Source organism: Eurypyga helias, unplaced genomic scaffold (assembly GCF_000690775.1).
Source record: "Eurypyga helias isolate BGI_N326 unplaced genomic scaffold, ASM69077v1 scaffold1893, whole genome shotgun sequence".
NCBI classification, from domain to species: domain Eukaryota; kingdom Metazoa; phylum Chordata; class Aves; order Eurypygiformes; family Eurypygidae; genus Eurypyga; species Eurypyga helias.
Window position 1 is genome coordinate 94,996 of NW_010241756.1, and position 26,339 is coordinate 121,334.

Below are 26,339 nucleotides of genomic sequence, written 5' to 3' on the forward strand. Positions count from 1 at the left end.
GCTGATGGATATGAACATCTAACTTTCCAAACCCTTACTCAAACAGTTCTTCCAGATCAGAGATCACATTAGAATATCAATCTGAGCATTTCTACAAAAAAGGAGAGAGCTTCAGACTTTCCCCTCCCTCAGCTCTAAAAAGCACGATGTTAAACATTTAAACATTTATAGCAAGTCAGAGGGAGGAAAGATAACCACACAGCTCATGGGTTTAGGAAAGACTCGCACTTCAGTTTCCCTTCCAATAGCTGTTTGATCATGCGAGCCACAAGAGCTTCTACTGAAGGCAATGAGCACTATCCATGTCCAAATTCCCTACAGTCCTGTGTAGGGACTGCTGTTCTTGGCGTGGGGATCACCAGGGCAAGTGCTCACTTTAAGCCAGGCACCAGCATGCCCTCCCCATGCCAGAGAATGGAACACAGGAGTGTAGGGTACCACAGGGTCTTCACCACCATCTCCTGCTTTACACTCTAGTGTGAATACTGACATTTTCTTTCACAGAAAATTAGGCCAGTATCTATATTTTAGATGAAGCATAGTATCTATCTGAGTTTGTATTTTACTTGCAGAAATTATGAAATATTGGGGGTTTATAGTTTGATCAAGCTTTTTTTTTTTTTTCTTCCTTATATAAAGATTATCTGAATCACTGGCTATCTATCCAAAGAAAAGGTTTTTCAATAATGCCTTACCTTAAAACAGAGCTAAGTAATACCTCGTACTATTTCACTCCTAAAACAATGCATATAAAAGGCAGGAACCAGATTCTAAGTCACATGACTAAAACCAAAACTATACATAAATATACAAACACAAGTCTAGCGTTTATGTCTCAGTGTCTGATTTTGCTTCACTTGGCAACAATAAACCACCTTTTCTCCCACTGAGTTTGAACCTAGAAGGTTCTCACTGATTTGTCGATTCTTCACAGAAATTTCAGGGAAATGGAAATATTTCTTCCTTTCCCCTTATTGTTACCTCATTTCTAATTACTTCTAATAAAAAAATAATCAGTATTATACAAAAAGAAATAGGTCTCTTAAAATCAAGGAAAAAACAAACAAACAAACAAATTACAGTTACAAATAAGTACTTAGTCAAACAACAGAAATTTTACCAGTCTACCCAACTTCTATTTCTCTCTTAAATAATCTTCACTTTTAAAAATATTAGTTCATCTTGGTTTAGGGTTTTCTCTTTGTTTGGGTTGGTTGGTTGGTTTGTTTTCTCCAGAGATGGTCCTTAGGACTTTCAGTTGACAGTGGGGTTTCAACAATCCATATGTTATTCTCAGAGTTTAATGGGAAGAACATACAGAAACACCTTCTGCAGGTGAAAAGGAAGGAGCTGGACTTTCGTTACTGTTATTTTGATTTGTTCTTACTATTCTGCACTTTCCAAAACATCTTTTGTAGACTAGACTTCCTTGGTTATACCCGCTTCAACACTAGAGGGTAACACTACTATTTCATGCATTTTTATAAAAAGTATTTGGGGACATTGTCCCATCCCTCTTGGTTGTAACTCCACTGAAACAGCAATGGACAACTGCCTAGGAGACATCCATATTACTTTATGACTAGTGAGTATTGCCTCACCCTTCCATTCACAAGAATTGTGCACAGGCCACCACAGCTGATTTCCTTCCTCCACAGACTTAACCTGCTCTTACCTTGTCTCCTATAGATATATGTAGCTGGCTCTTTGAGCAAAATCCAGCAGCTGTACCCTTGCAGGCCATGTGTGCATATCTGTGTATCAGGGTAGAGTAGGCATCTTATTGCTGAAGGCTGGGTTTCCAGTGTAACCACTGTACACGACTGGTTCTTTGAACAAGCTGTGAGATGAAACATGAAGAAAAAGAGAAGGTAGAAGTGTATTCTCCAAGTATTTTGCATGACATTGTTATAAAATTCTTATATATTATGCTTTCAGGGAGCTGTTCTTAATTTTTCAGGCTCACAAGCCAGCTTTTTCTCTATAGCTATGGATAACCATTTCTTACCGGATAGACAAAAGTCTCTGGCAGTGGAGAAGTCATTGGATATATCTCTACTAACTTGCACAACTTCAAAGTTTGAGATGGATGAATCCACGAGAACAGAGGACACATTTAAGGGTTGCCACATATCAGAATACTCTGTAAAATGAACCATACAAAAATAATAAAAGTAGAATAATCAGTAACAACCTCAGAGGAACATAAAATGTAAGTAAAAGCATTGGAGAGTTCCCAAATGAAAGACTTTCACCTTCCTTTGCATCAGCTGGGGATAAATGAACTATAACATCCAAAGGCCTCTGACTGACTAGAGGGTCCAGTCCCATTTTCAGAAGTGATGTACAACTAGGTTATAAAGGTGTTCAGTTAATACAGAGGTAAATCTGGAGCGGCTCCATCCAGAATTGAATGTACATCCAAGTGATTTAAGTAAAAGGTTTTTGAACAGGCCTAATTACATTAAAAGACATGGGTCATAATGCCTCCACACAGGTTCCTGAGCCACTAACTCCTTGGAAAGCAAATGAGGATATTGCATATGACTGAGCACTTCCAGAACCTTCACCAGACATCCATATCTATATCTAAAACAGGAGCTGGTTTCCTAAGACAGGCTTCACCTCAGATACCTGCAAGGTAGGTAGATGTCTACCTCTGAGTAAATTACACCAGACTCCTTGTACAATCAGGAGGAACAGACAGCTTTTACTACACAATATCTCTATCCTGGTTTAAATGTCTGCTTTAGGATGAGACAAATAACCCCAGGAATCCACAGATTATGTGAGCCAGATGTCCATGCTCTCTACACAGGGAACCTCAAGTGAGTAGCTGAAATGGAGATGTCTATGTTGCCTGCATACATCTACATACAGGGAGCAAGTCCTGACCTTACAGACTATGTGAAAATGAGATGACAGTTTTCACAAATGTTGTACTTCATCTTTCCTTCCCTTACAACCAATCGACCAAACTCCCACAGGTTCACATGTAATTTTCACAGATTTACAGGCTTTATTTTTAAAAAGGTTTAAATTATTATTTTGATAAATTTAATTTGATTTTGTAGACAGAATTCTATAAACTCTTCTAATGTCATATAACTTACATAATTAAGATTTAATTCTATTTCATGTCTATATACACATATATACAAATATGTACATATGTATATATACACGTGCATTACGTATATGCAAACATATATTCACATGCATGTGTGAGCATATATATACATACATCCTGACTTTAATATTCATCAAGAATTATTCTTCTGTGTCACAGAGGATTTTAAACAAATGCCTCAAGCATTCTTTTCTCATACACAAACATAAAAATATCTGCAGGCTGTCAATTTTGCACACAGAAGTCAAAAAAGGCGGCTTGAGAAAGAACAGGACTTTAATTATTTTAGTGCCTTTCAACAGTTCAATATATTTTAAAAGCAGGAGGGCTCTGCTGTGGCCACGAAGTCCTCAGCAGGAGGTTGGCATTACTCTCCATATAATTGTAGGGTGAGGACAGAGCTGTCAGCTGTTGCCTTGCTATTCCTAGTGATCAGGTCTTGCCCTGTCCTTGAGATCATTTACCACACAGATGCAAAAGTTGTGTCCATTCATTTCATTAAAGATTTCTTTTAGTCTTCTGAGAAATGGATGATTTGCAAAGGTGGCCTAAGTTTCCTTCCTTCCCCTCCTCACAGAAAGACAGCTGTTACCAAACCACTCAAAATCAAATCTGAATCTGAGGTCTGGGGTGCATACAATACGGGCTACGACATGTCCTCCCTGCAACTTGGAAATTCCGGTGTTACCATACTTGTACAGTTGATGAGAACCCGAGTACCAGAACAGACCACCGACTAGCCTTGTTGCATTGTTCTTTGAGAAAACAGGCAGAGAATAGAAAGGACTAAATTAGATTTCAAAAACATTTTACTCCAAATAATTCATGACACAGGGAAACCGCCACAACCCAGGACTCGATGTTGATGCTAAAAGTCTTTGCTTTTGCACGGGAAATCCTTCCCAAGGAAGTTTAAACCTCAAGCATGGGCTATCTCCCAGAAGACAAGCTGAAAAAACCTGATGTGCTGCCACCACTGCCAAGGTTGTTACCTTAGTGCTAGCTCCTTTGCTCTCGCCCTTGCTGAACTAAACATCTGATGGAAGGATGAATCGACCTACTGCACTCCATATAACCTCCCAAACAGCCCAGCCCGAGTTCACACCTATGAACGTGAGGTAAGAAAGCAGCACAGGGTCCCATGAGTTAAAAATCATTCTATTCTTGTTATATTTCGGAGCTAATCTTTTAAGAGGTAGAGGCTGAAAGTCTCCAGCTAAGTATAAGTGAAGGTTAATTTGGTATTGCACTGTCACATGTTAAAGGCCACAAGCTTACTTGACATCTATCTCAGAGTAGCAAAGTCATCATCAACATTACATTCACAAGGAGTCTGAGCTCGTACGGGAGCAGTGACCCTCTGATCACAGCTTGACTTGTGCAACAGACTCACTGCACTTCATTTTCTCTTCCCCTTGAGCACTGACTATTCAATCGTTTTAGAGGAACACAGTGATTGTAGTCATGTGGAAACTACTACAGTTCATATTGTCAATGGTTTCTCTATTTTAAAAATAATATCCCCTCTTGCATAACCCCTGTTACAAAATTTCAGCTTCTACATCTAGGGTGACAGTCTGTGGCATTTATTGAGGAAGATAGGAAAAAATAGAAATCAGCTCCGTAAGTGATGGAGAATTAACCATTACATCCTCTCCAGAGGTTATCTGCCTGCACTAGTAGATCCCCCAGGTCTTACTTTTCCAGATTATATCTCGTCAGTTTATGTTTTCAATTATTTCCTCTTTTTTTTAATGAAGACATGAACAAGAAAATGTATTTTTTTATCCTATGACTTAAGCTTTGTTTTTACTTAAGAGCGATGTTGCCCTCTTGCACTGTGTACAGTACTAGTAACTGAATTCCTACCACTGGAACAAGTAATCTCTCTAGGTTCAGATGCAAAATTTCAAATTACCAGTTGTGGTTCTTTCAAAAAAAAGACCCTAGTCTGGATTCCACTGTAAGTCAAGTCTGAGTGCATCAGTGGATTTCACCAGACTGATTCTTTCCCCATAGCTTCCCTGACTCACCTAGTGACCTCGGGCAAGTCTCATAATCCACATATACCTCTGTTAGCCCATGGGTCAAGTATGCTGAAGTGTTCTTGCTAAGCTAAAATCTACTCTCTCAGGAAGGAAATTCAAAGCAACTCCACAAAAGCAAAATAAATTCCTTGGGTTTACACCTCCGACACCTGAATTTGGCCTCCTGTACTTTTTTCTCTGAAGTTTACTAGCTTACTGCTATTGAAATCTTTTGAAGGTAGTCAAATTAATCTTGCGAGCACACACATTATTAGGTACATGTAATGTGTTCTACAGTTGATTACAAGCTAAAATTCCTACTTCAATATTAAAAGATTTTTTTTATCCCTTTATGTGGGATAGAGTCACGGTAATAACATTAATTTTAGACGCATACAACATACAATGGCACTTTGCAGCTCATGCTAGGCACAGAAGCGTGACCACTCATGCGGAAGACATCCATAGATCACACATTCATACCTAAAACACATTTTATTTTGCTTATTCTTTGCCCTGAATCTCACAGAAGTCACTCTTGCAACCTCTCACCACCCACATGGAATTGTTTTTTGGGCTGGTTTGGTGTTTGTGAGGTTTTTTTTTTTTCATTCTCAGTCCTGGATGAAGCATTCATAATCTCAGATGAGATTAATATACTGAGACTTCCAGTGTTTTCCCTTTCCAATCTTCCGCCCAGCTGACCTCAGCTGCAGATAAATGCAGAAACACTAATGCCTATTTTAATGACAGAGTAAAGCCCTTTAACCTACAGATGTCCACGGCACCACCTGCCAGCCAGCAGTTAGCTGCAAAAGAGATTTTGGCTATTAGTCGTTTCCTTCTTTCCTTCTGCTGGCAGCAGATCCAACAATGCCCACAGCCACATCCACTTCTTTACGTGGCAAAACAGAATTTTCCATGGCTGATCTGAACCTGCCTGATCTAGAAACTGCTCTCACAAGGCACACAGCTACAAACTGGCACTGCTTTACTGAATACAGTACACCTGATGGGCTGGAAGACATTTCAGGTTTATATATAGGTTAAGCTCTGACCTTCCAAACCACATTTTGGCAAATGCTTTGATTGGATAATTACAGCACTGTGAATCCAGCCAGCCCTGTAACTTTTCTTGCAAAATTATAGATGTCCTATACAGAGCGCCTCTCTCTTCCAGATGTTCTTGTTTAGGTAGGCAAGGTTTAAGACTGGATTTGCAAAAGGACTCACACTGGCCTTACTCTGTTCCCACTCAAATCATAGGATCACAAGACTGGAACAAATTTCCTGAGGGCACAGAGTTCAACCTCCCACTTTCACAGACAGTGACATTATAAAATCCCACTCTTAAAGTCCACAAAAGTTTCACCACTGACTTCAGTGGAAGCAAAGAGGGGTCAGTTCTGAGTTTGCTGGAAACTTTGACATTTGATATAAGGAAACAGACACAAAGTGCAATAAAATAACAAGTTAAATTTAGAAGAAATCTCGTGAAGTTGAGGGGGTACATAAATCAGATGAGGTTAACATAAGGTTAAGGAGATACATAAATCGGATCTCTCTGTTTAATACGCCTAATTGGTGCTTGAAAGACAAATTCTGATCTTAATTCTGAAATTTGTGAGCCATATTTAATAGCCCTGACTAAAGCCAAAAGCATGTTTACTGACTGAACTCAGTTCTTTATATATTCCTAGATTTCAGAGGTTTCAGAGGTTTTCTTTTCCAGTAAAGACTGCTAACCTGTCTGTATACCAACAGTCTCCAAAACCAGTAAATCATCAACTCAGTGTGGACCTGCAGAAAATATACTCTTTCTAAAACAGAGTTTCTTCTAATTTTTGTCATTTCACTGAGATTTGAATAATTCAAAATGAGTAATTATCTTAACCTGCTGCATAATAGCTATAATCACACCTCAGACAAACATGTCCAAATCTGACAAATGTTTTATTTATGGCCTTTAGCAGTGAGCAGTCTTGCTTTGCTCAGGTTAAATGCAAGCTTTCTGCCTCCTTCAGTAGTGCCAATTATAGTAAATGGTATAGTAAGAGGATACTAAAAATGTAACAGCTATTTATCCATGTTTAAAATAAGCTGTTGTCAAAAGGCTTAAATCCTCATGTTTACAAACAGAATAAAAACTGAACTTAAGACCAAGGGTGTATGGGGGCATTGTAGATCAGTTCCCAAGGCTGGATAAAAAAAGGCTGCCTTTGTTACACACCAAACATCTCTGACATACAATCAGCATTGTGGGAAAACAGGTAGACAAATGATATTATTAATCACCAGAGTCAGCTACATCAGCACCTGTAGTACCATCAGCACCTCTGCTGAGAATGGAAATACTCCATGTGCCGAGATAGCCCAGTGGGTAATTTATTCCCACGTTGGAAAATCCCATAGCTACTGCTCAGTCCTGCATCGAGGGAATGACTAAAATCATTAGGGATCATAGGAGGCAGAAACAAGAAGGGCTTAACAGCTCATTACATCCATATGCCTTGGTGGTCTCTCAATTAATGACTTGATATACAATCTGCAGTCCCATGCAGAGATCACCAGTTAAGGGCCACTGTCTTCTAGCAATTGCCAAATGTAAGACAGAGAGCCATATCCCATTGAAAACTGAGGAACCTGAAGACACAAATGTTCATTAAAGTTTGGATAATCACTAAATAATATAATTCATAAATCTTAAAGTACAAATGCAGAAGTTATACAGCAGTGTTACTCCTCCCTTTGACATGCCCAGGAAAATTTTCAGGCTCTCCAGTTTGCTTTAAGCACAAGTATTCCTTCTAAAAATCCAGGTAACATGTTTCATAGATTGGTCTGGGTTTTTTTTCAGCCTTAACTGGAAAGAAAAAAACTTCCAAAGCTCAAACACCTGTACATAAACTGAATAACAGCATTATTGAACTGTAAAATAACAATACATAATTTCACAGAATCACAGAATGGTTTGGGTTGGAAGGGACCTTAAAGATCATCTTGTTCCACCCCCCCTGCCATGGGCAGGGACACCTTCCACTAGACCAGGTTGCTCAAAGCCACATCCAGCCTGGCCTTGAAGACATCCAGGGATGGGGCATCCACAACATCTCTGGGCAACCTGTTCCAGTGCCTCACTACCCTCTCTGTGAAGAATTTCTTCCTGATATCTAATCTAAACCTCCCTGATTTCAATTTATACCCATTACCCCTTGTCCTGTCACTACAGGCTCTTGTAAAAAGTCCTCTCCCAGTACCCTTGTAGGCCCCCTTCAGATACTGGAAAGCTGCAATGAGGTCTCCTCGGAGCCTCCTCTTCTCCAGGCTGAACAAGCCCAGTTCTTGCATAAAAATCTTTCTGATTTCTCATAAAAATCTTTCTGATCTCCCCCATCTTACAGCTGGCTGCAGAAAGTTCCATCTCAAGCCTAATTATGAGACCTGACTGTTTTCTCTTCTACATAACATTCCTCCATATCCACACAATTCAGCAGAGTTATAATTTAAATACCAGCGTAAGTAAACCAAGACTGCAACATTACATATTAGCATTTTTAGCACAGGCAGTCTTAAAATAACAGCTGTCCTCCCATCGTTAAAGGTCACAGATCATACCTGAAACTCACCACAGATGGTTCCACACTCAGTGTCATCACAGCATGTTAATTTCTCTGAGGGAAAAAAATGCTCCAAATGTAGCAAGTTGGACTTTCCCAGTCTGTTCAGGCTATCTATTTTTCAAGCATTATTTCCCAGATAACAGAAACTATGTGGAAATCACAACAGACCAGCAGAAGCACGCTCTGCTCCATGTGATAGATATACAGAAGACAAATAAAAGTATTCATTTATTCAAAGATGAAAACCACACATTCAGTTAAACTCACCACAGGTTAGTGATGAAGATGACTTGGAGGGTTCTATCAGAAAGGGTACTGCTAGAATACAAAGAGGCAAAACACACTGACAACTACATGACAACAAGAGTTCATGTAGAAGTGTGCATCTCACCTCTGCAGCCAGACAGCAATGACCTGCAGGCATCACAAAACACTTAATTCCCATTTTTTTGCAGACTAATGGGGTACCTCATGAGTGTTAGAAATGCCTAGCAGTGCTGTTTGTAGAGGGAGTAACCTGGGGAAAACCAGCAGGAGCCTCAGGCTATCAAGAGGAATCGCAGGGCTACAATGGGCTGCTGGATGAACAATCTGGTACAAGGCAAAGAATGGGAAGAAACTCAAGCCTTCCCTCTTGCTGTGCCTCTCCTGAGGTTAGCCTCACATGGAGAAGGGATTTTTCTGCCTCTCCCTGGTAGCTGCAGGCTGCTCTAGGACAGGGCATGAAAGGAAGCTGCTATTGAAAATTATTTTTGCATTGCAGATTCAAAGGCCTAGAGGTTTTACAAAGATTACTGCTCATGAACATCTCCAAAAGCCCAGACTGGGGAACAGAAAGAGAAAAAAAAAACCAAACATGTTTTTGCTCAATTTATTTAGGGAGAGTTTCAGGAATGAAAACTCCAGTAAACTATTTGGGTGGACAAAAGAATTTGGTCTCAGCTTTTTGTCTTAAACCCGCAGTGACTTCAACAGACCACCTCTTTGTGTACAGTGGAACTAACAGGGCTGGACATTGCCTTGCAGCTCCTGGGCTCTAGGCGTTCTGCCTTCAGGCAGATACTAGGATAAATTAAATCATTCTAGCTGTCCTTTCCTGACTTTAGGCAGCTAAAGATCTCATATGAAACGTAAAAAACAAAAACAAACCCACCAAAATGTAAAAAACCAGTGAGATTCTGAGTTTAAGGTCAGATCCTGATCTTTAAGGTCCCTTCCAACCCTAACCATTCTATGATTCTGTGATTTAAATAACACAGAAAGTGAGACGAATTATGATCTGGTGACAGTCCAAAGAAAGACAATCTAGCTCTGGGAGAGCTGGCTTCACTGTAGGACAAATGAACCAACAAAATGGTTAGAGGGTCATAACATTTTCTTTTAAAGAGTGTTTTCCAGCTTGTTCAGGGAGAAAATAGCTAATCTTGACAGGTTGGTTTGTGTTGTGTGGTGGTTTTGTTTGTTTGTTTTTAATTAAAGAAAGGCACTTCAACATCTCCAGGGCAAAGGATTCTACTGGCTTTCCAGAGATGCCCAAATCTGAAGTAATATCCTTCCATACGGTAGAGATACAGAAGTTGGCATTTGATGATCTGGCCTCATGCAGGATGCCAAGGATTCCTCAAAATACATCTTCTTATAACTACATAAGACAGATAATGTAAGGTGCTGTCTTAGTTTGCAATTCTTGCTCTCCTGACCACTTAACAAAAGACAACAAAGGAGTCCATAGTCTTTGGAATACACGTGAACCTGAGAAAGAATACATATTTTCTCAAAAGGCTGAATATTAAAACTGCTTCTCTTCACAATTGCTACATGAAGGCCCTAGCCAGTTTTCAGGCAGAGCTGAAAGACAGCTTGATGAAGACATCTTGATCTAAGATGCAAGTCTGCCCATTTCTCCAGCCTGTTGTGGTCCCTCTGAATGGCAGCACACCCACCTGGTCTGTCAACCACTACTCCCAATCTTTTATTGTCTGCAAACTCACTACAAATGCACTCCGTCTCATCGTCCAGGTCATTATTCAAGATGCTGAATAGTATTAGCCCCAGTGTCAACTCCGGTGGTACACCACTGACTGGCCTCCAGCTGGATCATGACGGTGCCCAGCAGTTCAGCCAGCATTTAGTCCACCTCACTGTTGATTTGTCTAGACCTTACTTCAGATTCTGTGAGGATGTTATGTGAGACAACGTCAAGACCCTTTCTGAAGTCAAGATAAACTACATACACTGCTCTCCCCTCATACTCTTAGATGGCCACCTGATTATTGAAGACCATCTGGTTTGCCAGACATGATTTTACCCTTCATAAATCCATGCTGACTACTCTGAATCACCTTTTTGTTCTTCGTATGTGTGGAAATGGTTTGCAGGATCAGTTATCTATTACGTTTCCAGGGATCAAGGTGAGGCTGACGAGCCTATAGTTCCCTGGATCCTCCTTCTTGCCATTCTTGAACACAGGGGTGAAATCTGCTTCACTCCCAGCCTCAGGAACCTATCCCATCACCAGAAACTTTCAAAGATAATTGAGAATGGTCTCAGGATGACATCAACCAGCTCCCTCTGCAGTCAAGGGTGCATCCCATCAGGTCCTATGGGTTTGTATGTCCAGATGGTTCCCTAACCTGATCATCCTCCACTGAGGATATGTCTTCCTTGCTGAAGTCTTTCCCACTGGTCACAAGGGCCTGAAGGCTGGCAGGAAAGAAGGAGACATCACAGTCTTTTCCATATCCTTTGCCATCAAGACTCCTGCCCCATTCAGCAGCAGACCTACATTTTCCCTACCCTTCCTTTTGCTGCCCATGTACTTTTAGAAACCCTTCCTGTTGAGGCTTCTTCTAATGTTCTATGGTCCTACATGCCTCTGTCCTCTCTATCAAGAAGACCAGTGAGTAAAATAGGCAAATCATCTACTTCCCACAAGACTGAATTAAGTCTGCTAATCTGGGTTTCTTCACCTGTTGGGGCTGGAAACCCCACATCCTTGGAATAGAGCCTGCACCCTGGTTACAAATGGGAGGAAGCAATGTGCTGGGCACCCTGTCCTAAGCATTGCAAATTGGCTAACTAGAAAATGAGGCAGTCAAATGCATTAAGTGCCTATTGAAATATAGGACTTATTTGTGTTTCAGCAAACTCCAACTCTGGATTGTACATAACATAACTTCACTATTTCACAGAGCCTTCTGGCAAAGTATTCAAATTTAAGTATCTTTCTGAACTTTCGATGGAAATTTTTATATATGTATATTTTATATAGATGCTTACGTGCACACACACACATATATACACACAAACAACAGGGCCCTTTAGATAGGGACATTTTCTCACACTCACCATCTGCTTACCACACAGGAGTCACAGTAATTATTTTTCCCCATTTACAAGCAGTACCACAACGTAAGAAATCCAGTTACTGCTAGCTTTTCTATGATGTCCAACTCTAAACCTATTAATCTTCTAGAGCATAAAATAGTAAACGTATATTATCATAAAGAGTTTGGAAACAATTATTTTGAAAATTTTCCCAAACCTGACAACGCGACAGAGATAGCAATCTGACCTAAATAACCAGGCTGGTAGTTTTAGTATCAAAATGAAGCAGAACATAAGACAGACAGATGGTGCCCAGCTGCATTTTGAGTGCATTGCTGCACACACTGGTGTCAGAGTCCCAAAAAGTACAGGACACTAGTGTTAATTTGACTTCCAGGTCACTTGTGCTCTTTATAATTCAGTGGCCTCTCCTGACTGCTATCCTCAGGACAACAACTCTAAACCAGAATCCTGCCTCTTCGTGGGAAGGTCTGCTCACTTGGGTGGTTAACCAGACCTTTGGAAACCAGAGACATTCCCAGTTACTCTGCATTTGGAAAGATGACCTGGAAATGGGTGTGATAGATCAAGATTGTTACTAAGAGTAAGATGAGCACCCCAATTACTTTGGCTAAGTTCTGGCAGACTTCAGAGTAGAAAGCAAATGACAGGTAGAAAGGCATAATTTCCTTAAGTGCTGATTAGGTCACTATTTTCCTAGATATAAGAAAGTGAGGAAAACAAAAGGAAAATGACAAAACTGCTGCTAAGCTTCACACTGGGAAGAAGAAAGCTTTGGTAAAGTGTTTTTTCTATATCCCATGGTAAAAACAGTTTGCAAAGGAGTTGAATTGCCCTACCTATACATTACCCCACTAGGTCCTCAAAGCATTTCACAAAAAAAAAATATTTCTGCTTACCTATAAAGATTTTTCCTTCTACCACATTAAAATGATAATTTAAAAAGCACAAATACTACTAATAAATACAAATAGTCTGAGCATGATCATGACTCGTGGTCATAGATATGCTGATAAAACAGTTAATAAATGCTGAACTCAATATTGAAAATTCTTTGCAAAACTAAACCACCTCCTGCAAGCCCAGTTGCATATGATTTAAAGAAGACAGACATAAAACAGATTAAAAAATTTGTTCAGATCAAACAGAAAACGAAGGGCAGAGATGGATGAAACTTCTCAATTTCAGTCTAACCTGCGGGTTAAACTGAGTTATCTAATGACTAGTCAACCTGCTTCCTTTCCGTTACACACAGCATTTAGCAGATATGCTGTGTATTTCTGGAAAGGACACACCAGGGAAGCCTGTAACTGTTGACAATTTGCATATATTTTTAGGGGACATTAGACATAAAGACCTGAAAGGCAGCAGTTAAGTTTCATTTATTAAGAGGATCCACACATTTTTAAAATAATGCATGTGAGTACTGTAAGATTCATTTACTGACAGACTGAAATATATTTTCTTGCTGATACAAAAAAAGATGGTGTCATAGCAAGTTACAGCATCTCTGCAAAACTGGGACCCAACACACATCTCAGATACTACATTTTTTGTGATCCAGTCCTGAATAATCTTTGAGACAATATTCCCATCCTTGAAGGAAACCACAGGCAGTACAGTTTATCATTCTTCTGTACCATCGATTATAAAGCAGTATAAACCTACAATAATTTTTGGAAGAATTACCCCTTTCATCATCTTTGTTTCTGGAGAAAACCAGATTTCACAGAATCACAGAATGCTAGGGGCTGGAAAGGACCTTCGGATATCATCTAGTCCAACTCCTCTGCCAAAGCAGGTTCACCTACGGCAGGTTGGACGGGAACACATCCAGGCGGGTTTGGAATATCTCCAGAGAAGGAGACTCCACAAGCTCTCTGGACAGCCTGTTCCAGTACTCTGTCACCCTCAAAATAATTTTTTCCTCATGCTGAGACAGAATTTCCTGCGTTCCACTTTGTGCCTGTTGCCCCTTACCTTGTTGCTGGGCACCAGAAAGGAGTCTGGCTCCACCCTCTTGACACCTGCCCTTTAGATATTTATAATCATTGATAAAATCCCTTCTCAGTCTTCTCCTCAAATTTGCTAAATTTGATATTGCTATTGTCTGTACCTATTTCAAAACTCATTGTCATTCCTTGAATTCAGCATTACTGACAGAAACTGCTGGTGCCTTGTTTAATCTGACATCCCTTGGCATCCTGGCAAGCACCAGATGCTACAAGGTGCTAGAAACTCCACAACAGTGGACAATAATGCAATAAACAGCTTTTTGGGGGGTTACCCTTGCCAGATCTTTTCTTCATTGGCTACTGCACTAAAATATGGTTATATTAATTTGAAGTGATGTGAAATACACACTTACAAATGATAAATTTCTTCATCAATCCTGCCCAACATTTTACCTCAGTGACCTCTTGTGGCAGTGGGTTTGTGAGACTAGGCCAACATTGTGGATGACAATTCTTCCATTTAAATTATATAATCGATACAAATGAGATAAAGCATGTTTTGTTTCGGCTTGATACATGAATACACTTACCGCTTTCCGGCCTGAGTGGTAAGCTAACAGGTGGACACAGGTTAGGCATGGTGTTCTTCAAGTCAGCTAAAAGAAGAAAAAATGAAAACATGTGAAAACTATTTCATTTGAGGGTCTAAAATGTAATCAACACCTCAGTATCTTCAGCATTACTTCTGGGATCTGATGCTGTATCTTTTCACCACAAACACCAACACCAAGGATATGAGGCTGCTTTTGCTATCTAAACCTTTTGAGTTCATACATGAAACCAGAGTTCCCTAAGTTTCTATATTTGTAAACATTCCTGCAAAAACTTTTCAAAACGTAGTTTATTTATGCGAACAACTCATTTCAGTAGTTCTGTGGGTTTTTTCCATGCCCCTCACTGTATTTGGTTTTCTGCATCACAAGGGACATGAGATTTTTCTCTGCTTCCTGATTAGCAAACTAGAATTTCTCAAAACAAGAATTAGGAACAAGTCTGTTTCCAGAAGAAACTTAACAACTTAAAATTCAAATAAACATTAATATTTTCTATACGTGAAATTTCTTATTTGTTAATATTTCCCTTAAACATTTTGCAATTTTAAACAACAAACAAGAAGTTTCCCCTCTGCATGAGTTTTTTGGAAAACACTTTGGCTAAGCAAAACAGTTATTAATTCTCTATGAAGACAAAATAAATCACCATCACTACACAAGCTGAAGAGAGATCAGATTTTCTGTTTGCTTATTCCACTTTGTGCTCGCCATGCACGTAACCACTAGGTGTCTAAAAACTCAGGACTTTTACCATTCACACTAACAGTAGTGAAGAACTGGGGCTGTCCAGACCTCTCCTTCAAATGCTGCGATACGTTCCTCGTTGACTGAGCTGCACCATGACCATACGCGTGAAGTCAAATGGCTAAAGAACAGCTGTGCGGGCAAACAGCTCACAGGTCAACTTAACATATCACGAAACGTGGAGACACAGGTACCTTCCTACAACAGAAGACTGTGGACTGAAAGCAAAGACCCTGCTTCATACTAATGTCCCACCGCTTACAGTAAATTTCTCCTTCAGATTTCACTCATTTTCCCTTTTAGCCTCAGCTTTCTTGTTCCTCTTCCTGGGTCCCAGACCCCCAACACACCACCGCAACTGATACAAATTTTTTGTCTGCAAATATCTCCATTTGCATAGACATCTGTGCCTTGCTGTGTGTTATGGCAGAAACATCTGAAGCTTCCTCACTACATAAGGAAATGTCACCATCTCTCTTAACACTCCCTCCTTTGCATACACTCCAGGCTCCTCTTCAGCATCCCTCTGTCCGTGAAGTGAGCAACATCCTTTTAGTTGTTTCTTTGTCAACGAGAGGAAAACCAATTCCAACAAGTGGAAGTGTACCTACACCTCCACCGCCTCCTCTTCACTTTGTCTTTCCACCATTCTTCATTCTTCGCCCTGGTTGCCTCTCAGCTCCACCTGCCCAAAGGCATCTGCCCACAGGTGCCTGCCATTGCCTACCTTATCAGGCCTTTTGTTTCCTTCCTCTCACTGCTAGATCCACAGCCCATCCCTCCCTAAGCCCTCACGAGGATCTGGGAAACCCCATGAGTTTCTGTGGTGCCCCCTCAACTCCATGTGGTCTCCTCTAACAAGGGTTGCCCCACTAGAGGAGGAAATAGATAGTCTAGTGGGCAGAGTGCCAGCACAGCACTTGGAAAAGTTCAGGATCAAGTTCATATTTCAGACACTTCCAGCATGAATGAGGATTTTCTTTAAGTTTACCAACTCTTTAAAACGCAGTTTATTGCCAGGACATCTGATTTCGTGCTACGCAACTTCAACTGGATTATCTTTATATCACGTGCACTGGACAGATTATATCTACATGTCATGTCTCCCCTCTCCCGTCAGATATCAGTCCTCTACTCTGCAAGAACTAAGGGTGTTTAAAAGCAGGAAAAAGTACTTCTTATTCAGTTCTTTTCCATGATTCTGTCAGCACTGCCAGAGACTTGCCCCTGTGGGGCCTCACTGCTTTCAGTAGAGTCCAACAAGGTCGTGCACATTCAGACTCATAAACAGGTTATCCTCCCATAAAGGGGGATACAGCTGGACAGGTGTTCATTGTCCTTACTGTTTCAGTTTGGTTAAATCAAAGGTTAACAAAGTAGAATTAGAGCCACTCATGAGGAATGTGCCCAATGACAAACCCACTAAATTTTTTCAAGAAAGCAGTGCAACCTTTTTTTTTGCTATGGAAAAGAAAATTCACTTTGACTAGATCTGGTTTTGATTCTGCTTGAGGAAATAAGCTAACCTCTCATCCTCTCGTAACTTCTGTTTAAACACACGACAGCATCTTATTGCTTGAAGAATACAGTGCTACTTTGGAATTTGGTCTTGGCCCTTTCTTTAGCAAAACAGCCAAAAATGAATTTTAAATTCTTAACAAGACCAAACCTTTTGAAGTTATGCATCCACAGACACTGTTAAACCATAAGCCAAGCAATGAGAAACAAAGAATGATGTCTTGACCAGGACTGTGCAGTGGGACAAGATACATTTTGATTCTGACAGTGGCTGCAAGTCTCCCACACAATCCAATAAATAAATAAAATTACACTGCTTTGAGGTATTTCTATTTCTTTTCTATTAACATGGAGATTAAATTGCACCTTTCTTTCCCTCACACATATTTGTCTGCCTTGACTATTTGCAATCCTTGCAACTGGTTACTCCATCTGAAAGTTAAAGCTTCTATACAAAGGCTAATTAATAAGCTTTAATGTGCAGAAACCAGTCGGAAAGGCCATGTGCCCTGCGTCACTTACCAGGCTTTTGATACCAGCCAAATGGGTATATTTGGACTTCAGCATCTGGTAAAGTGCAATTTGAAACATGCCAAGCACTTTGTGTTTCCTCAGCACACATCTGGATTCCTAGGCTGTTCAGAGTCAGACACACGATCTTTCCACCTGCCAGGGAAATACATAGTTATAGAAATGATGAGGAAAATATTACTCTTCTAGATAGTATTTTGAGGAAAGTGAATACAGCACAGTTCCACTGAGTGTTAAAAGGAATTCCACTGACTTAGAAATCAAAGGAAGGAAATAACTAGAATTAGGGCCAAGTTTTACTCTGTTGAAAATAGTGTTGAAAAATCACAATGAATTCTGTGTGAGGGAAGGTGGGTGCCAACATTATAACCCATTAAGGTCACTAGGACTATTTCCCCTGAGCAAAGATTAAGACCTCTTTTTTGAGCAAGCAGCCCTTTCTGGTTAATGCAATCATGGAAATTAAAAATCCGCATGTATGTTGAAACAGAGCCCCTACTTACATCAAGATACAAATTTTGCCTTTGAGAGACCTAGTGTAAATATTTATGTGCCTGAAAAAAATGGAGGGTTTGAAACACAGCTAGTAGTTTCACTGAACATTTATCCTAGCTCATGTTAAAATCACTACTGAAAGTTCTCTTGACTATATGAATGCCAGGACTGGATGTCTGAAAGGTACAGATAATAAATATTAATCAGATAATCTAAGAAGTGTCAGTTTTGCATGTTTTGTGCTTTAAAATCCTTAATTTATTTTAGAACGATTTAAAGAAACTTAAAGTCATAGTCAGTTAAGACTTCAAATTTCACATGGTCATATGGAGGAATGAAAACTGTCAACTATTTTTCATTTTGTTGCAGTCATTCCAATCTAAACTACCTTGGATTAATTTTCCAAGCTGCTCATTTCTGATAGTACAAAAATTCTGTCTGCTCAACAAAAAGGAAATTAAGATATGTATTTCTAAAGTGTCCCAAATTCCCAAATGAATTCTAAAACTGGTATATCCTAATCACTTCAGGGAGAGTTGATTAGTACATGACACTTCCAAAAACAAGGTTAGCCTATTTAGTGGTGTAAATCTGAATTTGGAATAAACTATTAAAAAACATTTCATTGACTTTGACCTGGTTGGCATCCAATTTTAAATACCTGCTTAAGACTTTCTTTTCCTCCCTGCTCATGGCAGGGGTGTTAGAACTGGATGATCTTTAAGGTCCCTTCCAACCCAAACCATTCTGTGATTCTATGATTTTAAACAGCACTTCCTTTATAGCCAGTGGAGAGAAAGAAAAGTTTCTCCAGGAGAGGATTCAGTCAACCAAAGTTCTTAATGAACCTACAGTTCATAGAATCATAGAATGTTTTGGGTTGGAAGGCACCTTAAAGACCATCTAGTTCCACCCCCCCTGCCATGGGCAGGGACACCTTGCACTAGACCAGGTTGCTCAAAGCTTCATCCAGCCTGGCCTTGAACACCTCCAGGGATGGGGCATCCAAAGTTTCGCTGGACACCCTGTTCCAGTGCCTCGCGACCCTCTCTGTGAAGAATTTCTTCCTGATATCTAATCTAAACCTCCCCACTTTCAGTTTAAACCTGTTGCCCCTTGTCCTGTCATTACAGGCCCTTGTAAAAAGTCCCCTCCCAGCTTCCTTGTAGCCCCCTTCAGGTACTGGAAGGCTGCAGTTATGTGTATACATCCCTGTGTTGACTAGAGGGAGCATAAGGTGACAAAACCCCTTACCTTAGCCATCTCAGGTGATTAAAATAAGGTTTTTTGCCTTTCTAATGGCACACGTACTTTTAAAAATCTGTTTTCCTTGGCAAAACAGAAATGCTACCTGAGATGTCTTATATAGCTAAAATACTAAGGAGGAGAAAATAAGCAACCTTTATCCCCAGTCAATCTTTCTCAAGTAGTAGACTAAAGTTTGGAAGCAGAGAAGTTCAGGCATCCAAGAAAGCCAAAAGGCTAAGCAGCCTCAGAGTATCCACAGACATTATCTTCTGAATGTGCATTTCATTTTAGCACTTTTTAGGGTTCTAAGTCCCTTAGGCTTTCAAAAATGAAATGAACAAACAAAACAAAATAAAATCACAAAAAGTTAACAAACATTTTGGAAGAGGGGTTGATAAATGAGAAGTAACAGTTCCCTGGAGTTTTATTAGTTTGAATTTCATGCTGTTGGAACTACAGTTTCTTAAGGACTCATTTTTATGAAGTTTTCTTAACAATTTTTGAGATGTGGAGCGTGTCATTGGGTCGAACTCCTAGAAATGGTTATGATTACTCAAAAAGGTACTAAAGAGTTTCATAACATCTGCAAGGGCTTTTAGAGTGCCCTTCATAGCAAACGAATGGTAAAATTTGTAATAATAATGAAGACTGAAATTGTTTTTTAGACAGAAATAATGAAAAGATACCTGACAGCTGGGAATCATTTAAAAAGCCAAATCCTGTGCAACAGGGGTCAGCATCACACCAACGCTCACACTCAAAAAAGCTGGGAAAGGAAAAACATCATTACTTTTATTATCAGTAGCAATCTGTCTCTGCCATGGAGAAGGGAAGAGAGGACACTGTATAGGGGAGAGGCAATGGGAACTTGTATTATTCTCTTTCACAACAAGACCATCTCAGAGTTCTTGATACTGCATAGATACTTCCATACACCTTCCATCTGTACATGAAATTATGTTTGATTGGAATATATCTACTAAAGTAAACCTAATAATTTAGGTAAGTATTTTGCTATCTGTCCTAAAAATATCAGCCTATATTAATTTGGTCTATTACAGCTAAGAGATTTTACTAGCCAAACAGCCATTTAATAGCAGTATAAGTAGTAATCCATGCATATATAATTGTTAATTATATACATTATTATTATTAACTCCATTATAAATTTCCTTTAAATCATATGAGGTGTTTTGCTTTCTTAAATATTCTCAAATAATGCTGTTCTTGGATCAGTACATCTGACCCATTCATCTGCAGCACAGGGCCTTGGTATTCCAGGCATGATGAAGCTTCCAGTAAAAACAAAGAAGACATGTCCTACCCTTCTGAAACAGTTTTTCTGCTCATGTCAGTCTTATTCCTCACGGAGATCCCCGTTACTTTCTGGAATGGTACATGTGTGTAGAAACTCTTCACAGAACTCTTCAGAGTGACTGGTAGGAAAAAGAAAAACAAAATTGGAAAAATCAGGTTTTCCTTATAACTTACATTTCCTAGCCAAGTAATCATATGGTAAGGGTAAATTTTATGTTTCTATGCTACAGTGGTCTTCATCCATCAAAAGGTAATTTTTACATTATCACAGTAAACTTTTGACAGTTAAGCCTGAAGATAAACAAAAATCCAACAAGCTCTAAAAACTAAGCAAAGTACATCACCACAGAACGACTTCCAGTCCAGGGCTTCTGTATCTGAGACCTGTATTAATATTAATCCTTCCTCCAAGTCCAAAACCAGGAGTCAATTCCAGATTGGAAGTCTCCAGTCTACTCATGCATTAGTAAACATGTGCTGCACATTTTTCACAGCAAAAGTATAGGTACCTGAACAGTGATAAAAGGCTTGCTCGTCAAGCTTCCTTACATGAGCTCTATGAACAAATCATTGAGCTTCCCAAGCATTTAAAGAGCAGAGATTAAAATCACATGTCTATAACTCTGGATTTGCTAAATAAAAAAAAAAAAAAAATACACTCAACAACTTTCAATTTTTCATTTCTTAACATGGAAATTTTAATGGTAGAAAATGGGATTGGCGACATATCATCCCAATGAGAATCCTAATGCCCATTTCACCCACATTACAAAAAGATCTAAGACCTGGTATACAAATTATTTGAGCTACCCTTGTCCTCTCGGAATTGGGAGTAACTGAGGTGAAGAGTGGAATTCGTGGTTCATATCTTTCCATTCTGAACTGAAAAGGAAAAACCATATGCAGAGCACCCTGACTTTCCCTTGCACCATCACATCCTAGGACTCATTCGTATATTCAGATTTTTTCTCTCAGAACCAAGAGGGAAAACATTAACTTGCATTACCATGGGCAGAGCACACATTATACATCCAAATCCCCAAACTTGCCTATTTTATGATACAATGTCTGCGGTTGCCAAGGTAGCACGGTTTGACATTTTTCTGGTATTTGATCGATGCTGCCATCGCAAATCTGTGCTTCTGGATAGAGGGCACACACAAAGTACGTGTCTGTGGCGTTTTGAAGATCTGCCATTTGACAAAACTCATCTTGTGTACAACCTAGGAAGCAAAGTCACGAAGAGTTACACACACATGAGGGCTTCTTCCCCTCTATATTCCTCTTCTTGTCTTCAGTAAACAACTGAAAGTGAGAATTTCAATACTATTCTATTACAGTGCAAAAGAAACAGGGATAGATTCTGTTTCTACTGACACTGAAGAGCAGGCTTGCCTGGAGAGCACGGAAAAGAAGCTACACCACAGCTAATTGGAAAGATACACTCTCCAGTTGTGACAAGCATTAGCCTAGTGTAATGGTGTCACTACACCATGACTCATAAAGATAGCTCTTTCTTTGTAGTAAATTTGACATACAATCTATATAATCATAAAACAACTCTGCATCAATCGTGGGTGCCTTTAAAGAATAAAAAAACCCAATAAAGTCTACAATGTCTCAGGAAGTTTTTGCAAAAAATATTTCTGAAGCTTTCATACATCAACGAAAATATAAATAACTTTTCTAGAATCAGCTGTTCAAGCAATTTGCTTGTAACAATCTGCATTGAAATTTGCCCCAGTGTAACAATCTCCTTCAGAGATTCTCCAGAAAAGAAACAAAGCTGTCCAACCCATTTCTTATTTACTGTGACAATACTTCTGTAAATATATACATCAATGCTTAATTTTAAACAGGCATAGCTCAACCAACCTCTTACAGCGATATTTGTGCACCATTTGGTACTCCTGTTTCTGCCTTCCTGGTAGGCAGAGCTAGAAACTCTTTGCTATTTATCACATCAAAATATCCTTTCTCATTAACCCCAAAAGTCTGTATTTTACCTTATTCTATTACCACTAGGTCATCTATACATTTGGAGCTGTACATATCAAGGACAGCAAAGTAGTGCCTAAGCTGTATCTTCTACTTCTGTTGCCCATAAGAGGGACATCCTGATGCTGAAAGATGGGTATCCTTTCTTTCACAGTAAACAAAGATTGTAAGGAAGAAACAGGTGGCCCCATTAGCAAATTCTATGAACACTTTGTGGGTTTTTCCTGAAAAATCTACAAGTCCAGAGTTTCTACTCATCATGATTACAATGCCTATGAAAAGATTTTAATTAATTATTATTCCCTACAGAATAACAGTCTCCAAGATGACTTACGTGTGAGACACCAAAGCACAGCTTCCTCTGCAGAGTACTTCTGCCTGAAGACCCAATACTGCTGGTAAGGGAGAGAATAGTTCTGGTCACTTCGTATCCGGCTGTCGTCCATTAGGTAGAAAAGATCCCTTGTGGAATCTAAGATACAAACAAACAAACAAACAAACAAGCGGCTCAAACCCACAAAAACTTCAGTATGATCTGGAATACATTAAATTTATTTATATATAAGATTTTGCTTTTCAGGGTAAAACGGCTGCAACTGTTTTGTAAGGTTACCTACACCAAAGACAGCTTTTAATAACAGAGTTGTCCACCCACCGTTACTGGTGCTTGTGCAGGCAATGCCTCCTCACAGAGATGCACTGCACAACATAGCATTGTCAGACTATTTCCATCACCCAGAAACTAGATGAAAATCACAGTTCTTAGAAAGAAGGTTGTCTCTACTCTGTCATAAAACCCATCAGCCCAACAGTGAAGTATGTCTCAGAGATGTTAACACCACCTTAATCAATCTAGCTTTATTAATCCAAAATACAGCTGTTTCCTTATACTCCCTTGAGAAGCTTTTACACCTCTCAATGTTAAAAGTTCTCTTAACAAGCTTAATACCTATTTCAGCCATTTAATCTTATTTCTCCTAGTTTATGTTCCCACAGACCACATTAAATAACTCTCTTCTGTCTCCTGCCTGGGATCTTTAAATGTGTATACAGTGCTTTATGCCTCTTGAGTTTCCTATGAAACTTTAAATTCATCCCTTTAAATAAGGGTTCAAGTAAAATATTGAAAGAAATGGACAATTTTCACTGATCTCTTACAAATTTCTTACTAAATGCATTTTTATTTATCAAATGTCATCACAGCATATCTCATCCTCAGTTACTTCAGTAATGTGAGATTCCTGTTATTTAATCTTACTGCACTGAAACAGCTTGACAAAAATAAAAATACGAAAGCAAAGTCACACTGATGACTGCACCAACTGACATGCTTGGAATGCACAATAGCTTCAAATTTTCTATCAGAAAACAGAAAGATATGTTGCTATGTGCTTTAAGGATGATCACCAAGTAATAAACCCTCTGTAGACATTTTTCCCAGCTGTATCCATAATTTTTTTAGAAAGGTGACATAACTCTTGCTATCTCTCAAGACTTAACTTCAACATTCAGTTTCTCTTAAAACAGTTCGTGTCATGATTAAGACTAAAGGATGGAGGAAGAAGCTGCATTCCTTTCATAACTTCAGGTTTTAATGGTATCATCAGCCACAGCCAGGCAAATGGAGAACCCCGAGGGCTGCACTCATGCCTTGGCAGGTAAATGCAAGAAAATTTCAGCCCATGTATTAAGTGCATTTCTTTTTGGTCATTTTTAAGTCCAGACTTTAAAATACCACTAATTGCATAGGAGTGTCACTGGTTAAATGGGCATTTTAGTTTACCTTCCATTCAAATTACATTAACAAAATCAGCAATTCCCTTTGAGTTAAGATTTTACATGTAGCAAAACACATGCTCAGGTAGACATCAAGGCTTCTCAGTAAAGATTACAGTCCATTAGAGGTGAACCAAAGTGTTCTCAACAGGCTCCACAGCTCTTCTCTTATGATTATGGTGTTGAAGGCCCAAATAAACTCTAGTAACTTACAATTAATTTGGATATATACAGGACTTAGTATAATGAAGAGCAGACACTGGCATAACAAAGGAGCTAGAGAACTTCACAGATCCCTGGCTTCCACCATGCATGGAAAAAACACTTGTGATTGCAGTTTCATCCTGAGTTTCTCTAAGCATCATATTTACAGTCATATTGTCAGTAGCAGTAAAAACGCCCAAGTACTCAGGCTAAGGATTTGCATCTTGAGTTTATGTGAATTTTTTTCTCAGCCAAATAATATTTCTTAAATTTTACAGTTCAGGAAGTCTAAAAGAACAAGCTTTCACGTCACTTTTTAACATGTTCGTTTCCAGTCTGGCCTGGGAAGGTAAAAAGCTTCAAGACAGGAGGCTTACATTTTAAATATCTTTCTTAAAATCTGTATCAGACTTCCTACCTAAGAGAAATCCTCTGGGCTTCACAATACCTATAACATTACAATACAGATACGGCAATATATGACATTTTCTGGTTAAATTCTGCACCCTCCTCTGCTATCTTCTGCTGCCTTCTCTGTCTGCCCTCACTGTAATACCTGATAACATTAGATTGCTCTCAGTCTTCAAAGCAGTTGCATCACATGCAGAGGTTTCAGTCCGGGTAACCATATCAGAGCCTGGAATGGGACAGGAATTAAAAAGCATAGTAATTCCCTTTATTTTTCTTCCAGAAGACAAGATCATCTTTAGTTCCTAAAATGTAACAAATATTTTGAAGTGCAACTTTTAGGAGAACTCCTTAAGTAGTTCCATCAACTGCCGAATCAAAAATGAGTAAAACCATCTCCACATAACTCTGGGGAAAACCTAAACCAAAACATGCTGTTTGGACCATAAAAACAAATGCCATATCCACAATCACTATGCATTCAGTGTCCTGGAGGCTGTGTGCATTTATAACGCTGCATCACAAACCATTTGTGCAGGTCCTACTACGTACACTGTGAACTTGCAAAAATAACACATATAGGCTTATCATGTTAATAAAAATAACCCATCTAGCTATGCATAAAGTGTAAAATTATTATGGTACCTGGACACTGATGGGACAAAGACAAGGGTCTCCATGACACCATTTTCAAAGGTATTAGAAGTTACAAAGTATATACTCAGATACAAGAATTTACCCAAATTTCATGAAACTGACAGCAGCAAAATTACTCCAGAATACAGCCACCCCTGCCAGAAAACACTTTCAAGTATTGTCTCAATTTGGACAGTATAAACTAAAGTCAGAATGACATTTCCATTATAGAACACCCATGTACCATTATCTACAGTACATCATAAGCTCCTATAACACCACTTGTGAGATAACTCACCTCTCCACAGATAAACGTGCTGAAAGTTAGTAAAATTTCCTTCTGCCTCTTCTGCCAATTTAGAAGCTAATAAAGAAAAGAGTTCGTTAGAATAGCGGGCCAGAGTAAGAAGGTAGTACTGAAATGCTCAGAAATTTCAATAAAAGACATCACTAGGCTATGCACTTATTTACAATACAAGACCCTAAGGAAAAAGGACCCAGGTATCCTGGTGCTAGTCTGGGTCCAGGGTGCCAAGGCTTTACTCTGTTTTCCATCATTGCTATTTCTGTGCAGCTCTGGGTATCTGTCTTCTTGCATTTGCTCCAGAGTTTACCTTTCTTTCAGATTATTGGCTTGAAACAGTGGAAGTATTACAGGGTAACATACTAAAAACATACAGAGACCTGACTTTCGTTAATGTTCACACAGAAAAACATGAGAGGTTCATCTGTCTAACAATGCATCCATAGAATCATAGAGTCATGGAATG

The 26,339-nt window shown here is 39.3% G+C and overlaps 1 protein-coding gene across 1 annotated transcript in view; it reads right to left on the reverse strand.

Moving 5' to 3' along the window:
* Positions 1-25,933, reverse strand: part of LOC104507523 (thyroglobulin-like) — a gene marked incomplete at its 5' end in the record, with an annotated part of 101,615 nt that extends 75,682 nt beyond the window's left edge. The window contains 10 exons of the mRNA XM_010148841.1: positions 1,661-1,840; positions 2,009-2,143; positions 14,671-14,736; positions 17,479-17,622; positions 19,917-19,996; positions 20,555-20,666; positions 21,597-21,770; positions 22,880-23,017; positions 25,082-25,162; positions 25,868-25,933. Coding sequence (XP_010147143.1) covers positions 1,661-1,840; positions 2,009-2,143; positions 14,671-14,736; positions 17,479-17,622; positions 19,917-19,996; positions 20,555-20,666; positions 21,597-21,770; positions 22,880-23,017; positions 25,082-25,162; positions 25,868-25,933 — 1,176 coding nt within the window. The remainder of the gene's footprint in view (positions 1-1,660; positions 1,841-2,008; positions 2,144-14,670; positions 14,737-17,478; positions 17,623-19,916; positions 19,997-20,554; positions 20,667-21,596; positions 21,771-22,879; positions 23,018-25,081; positions 25,163-25,867) is intronic.
* Positions 25,934-26,339: the final 406 nt, after the last annotated feature.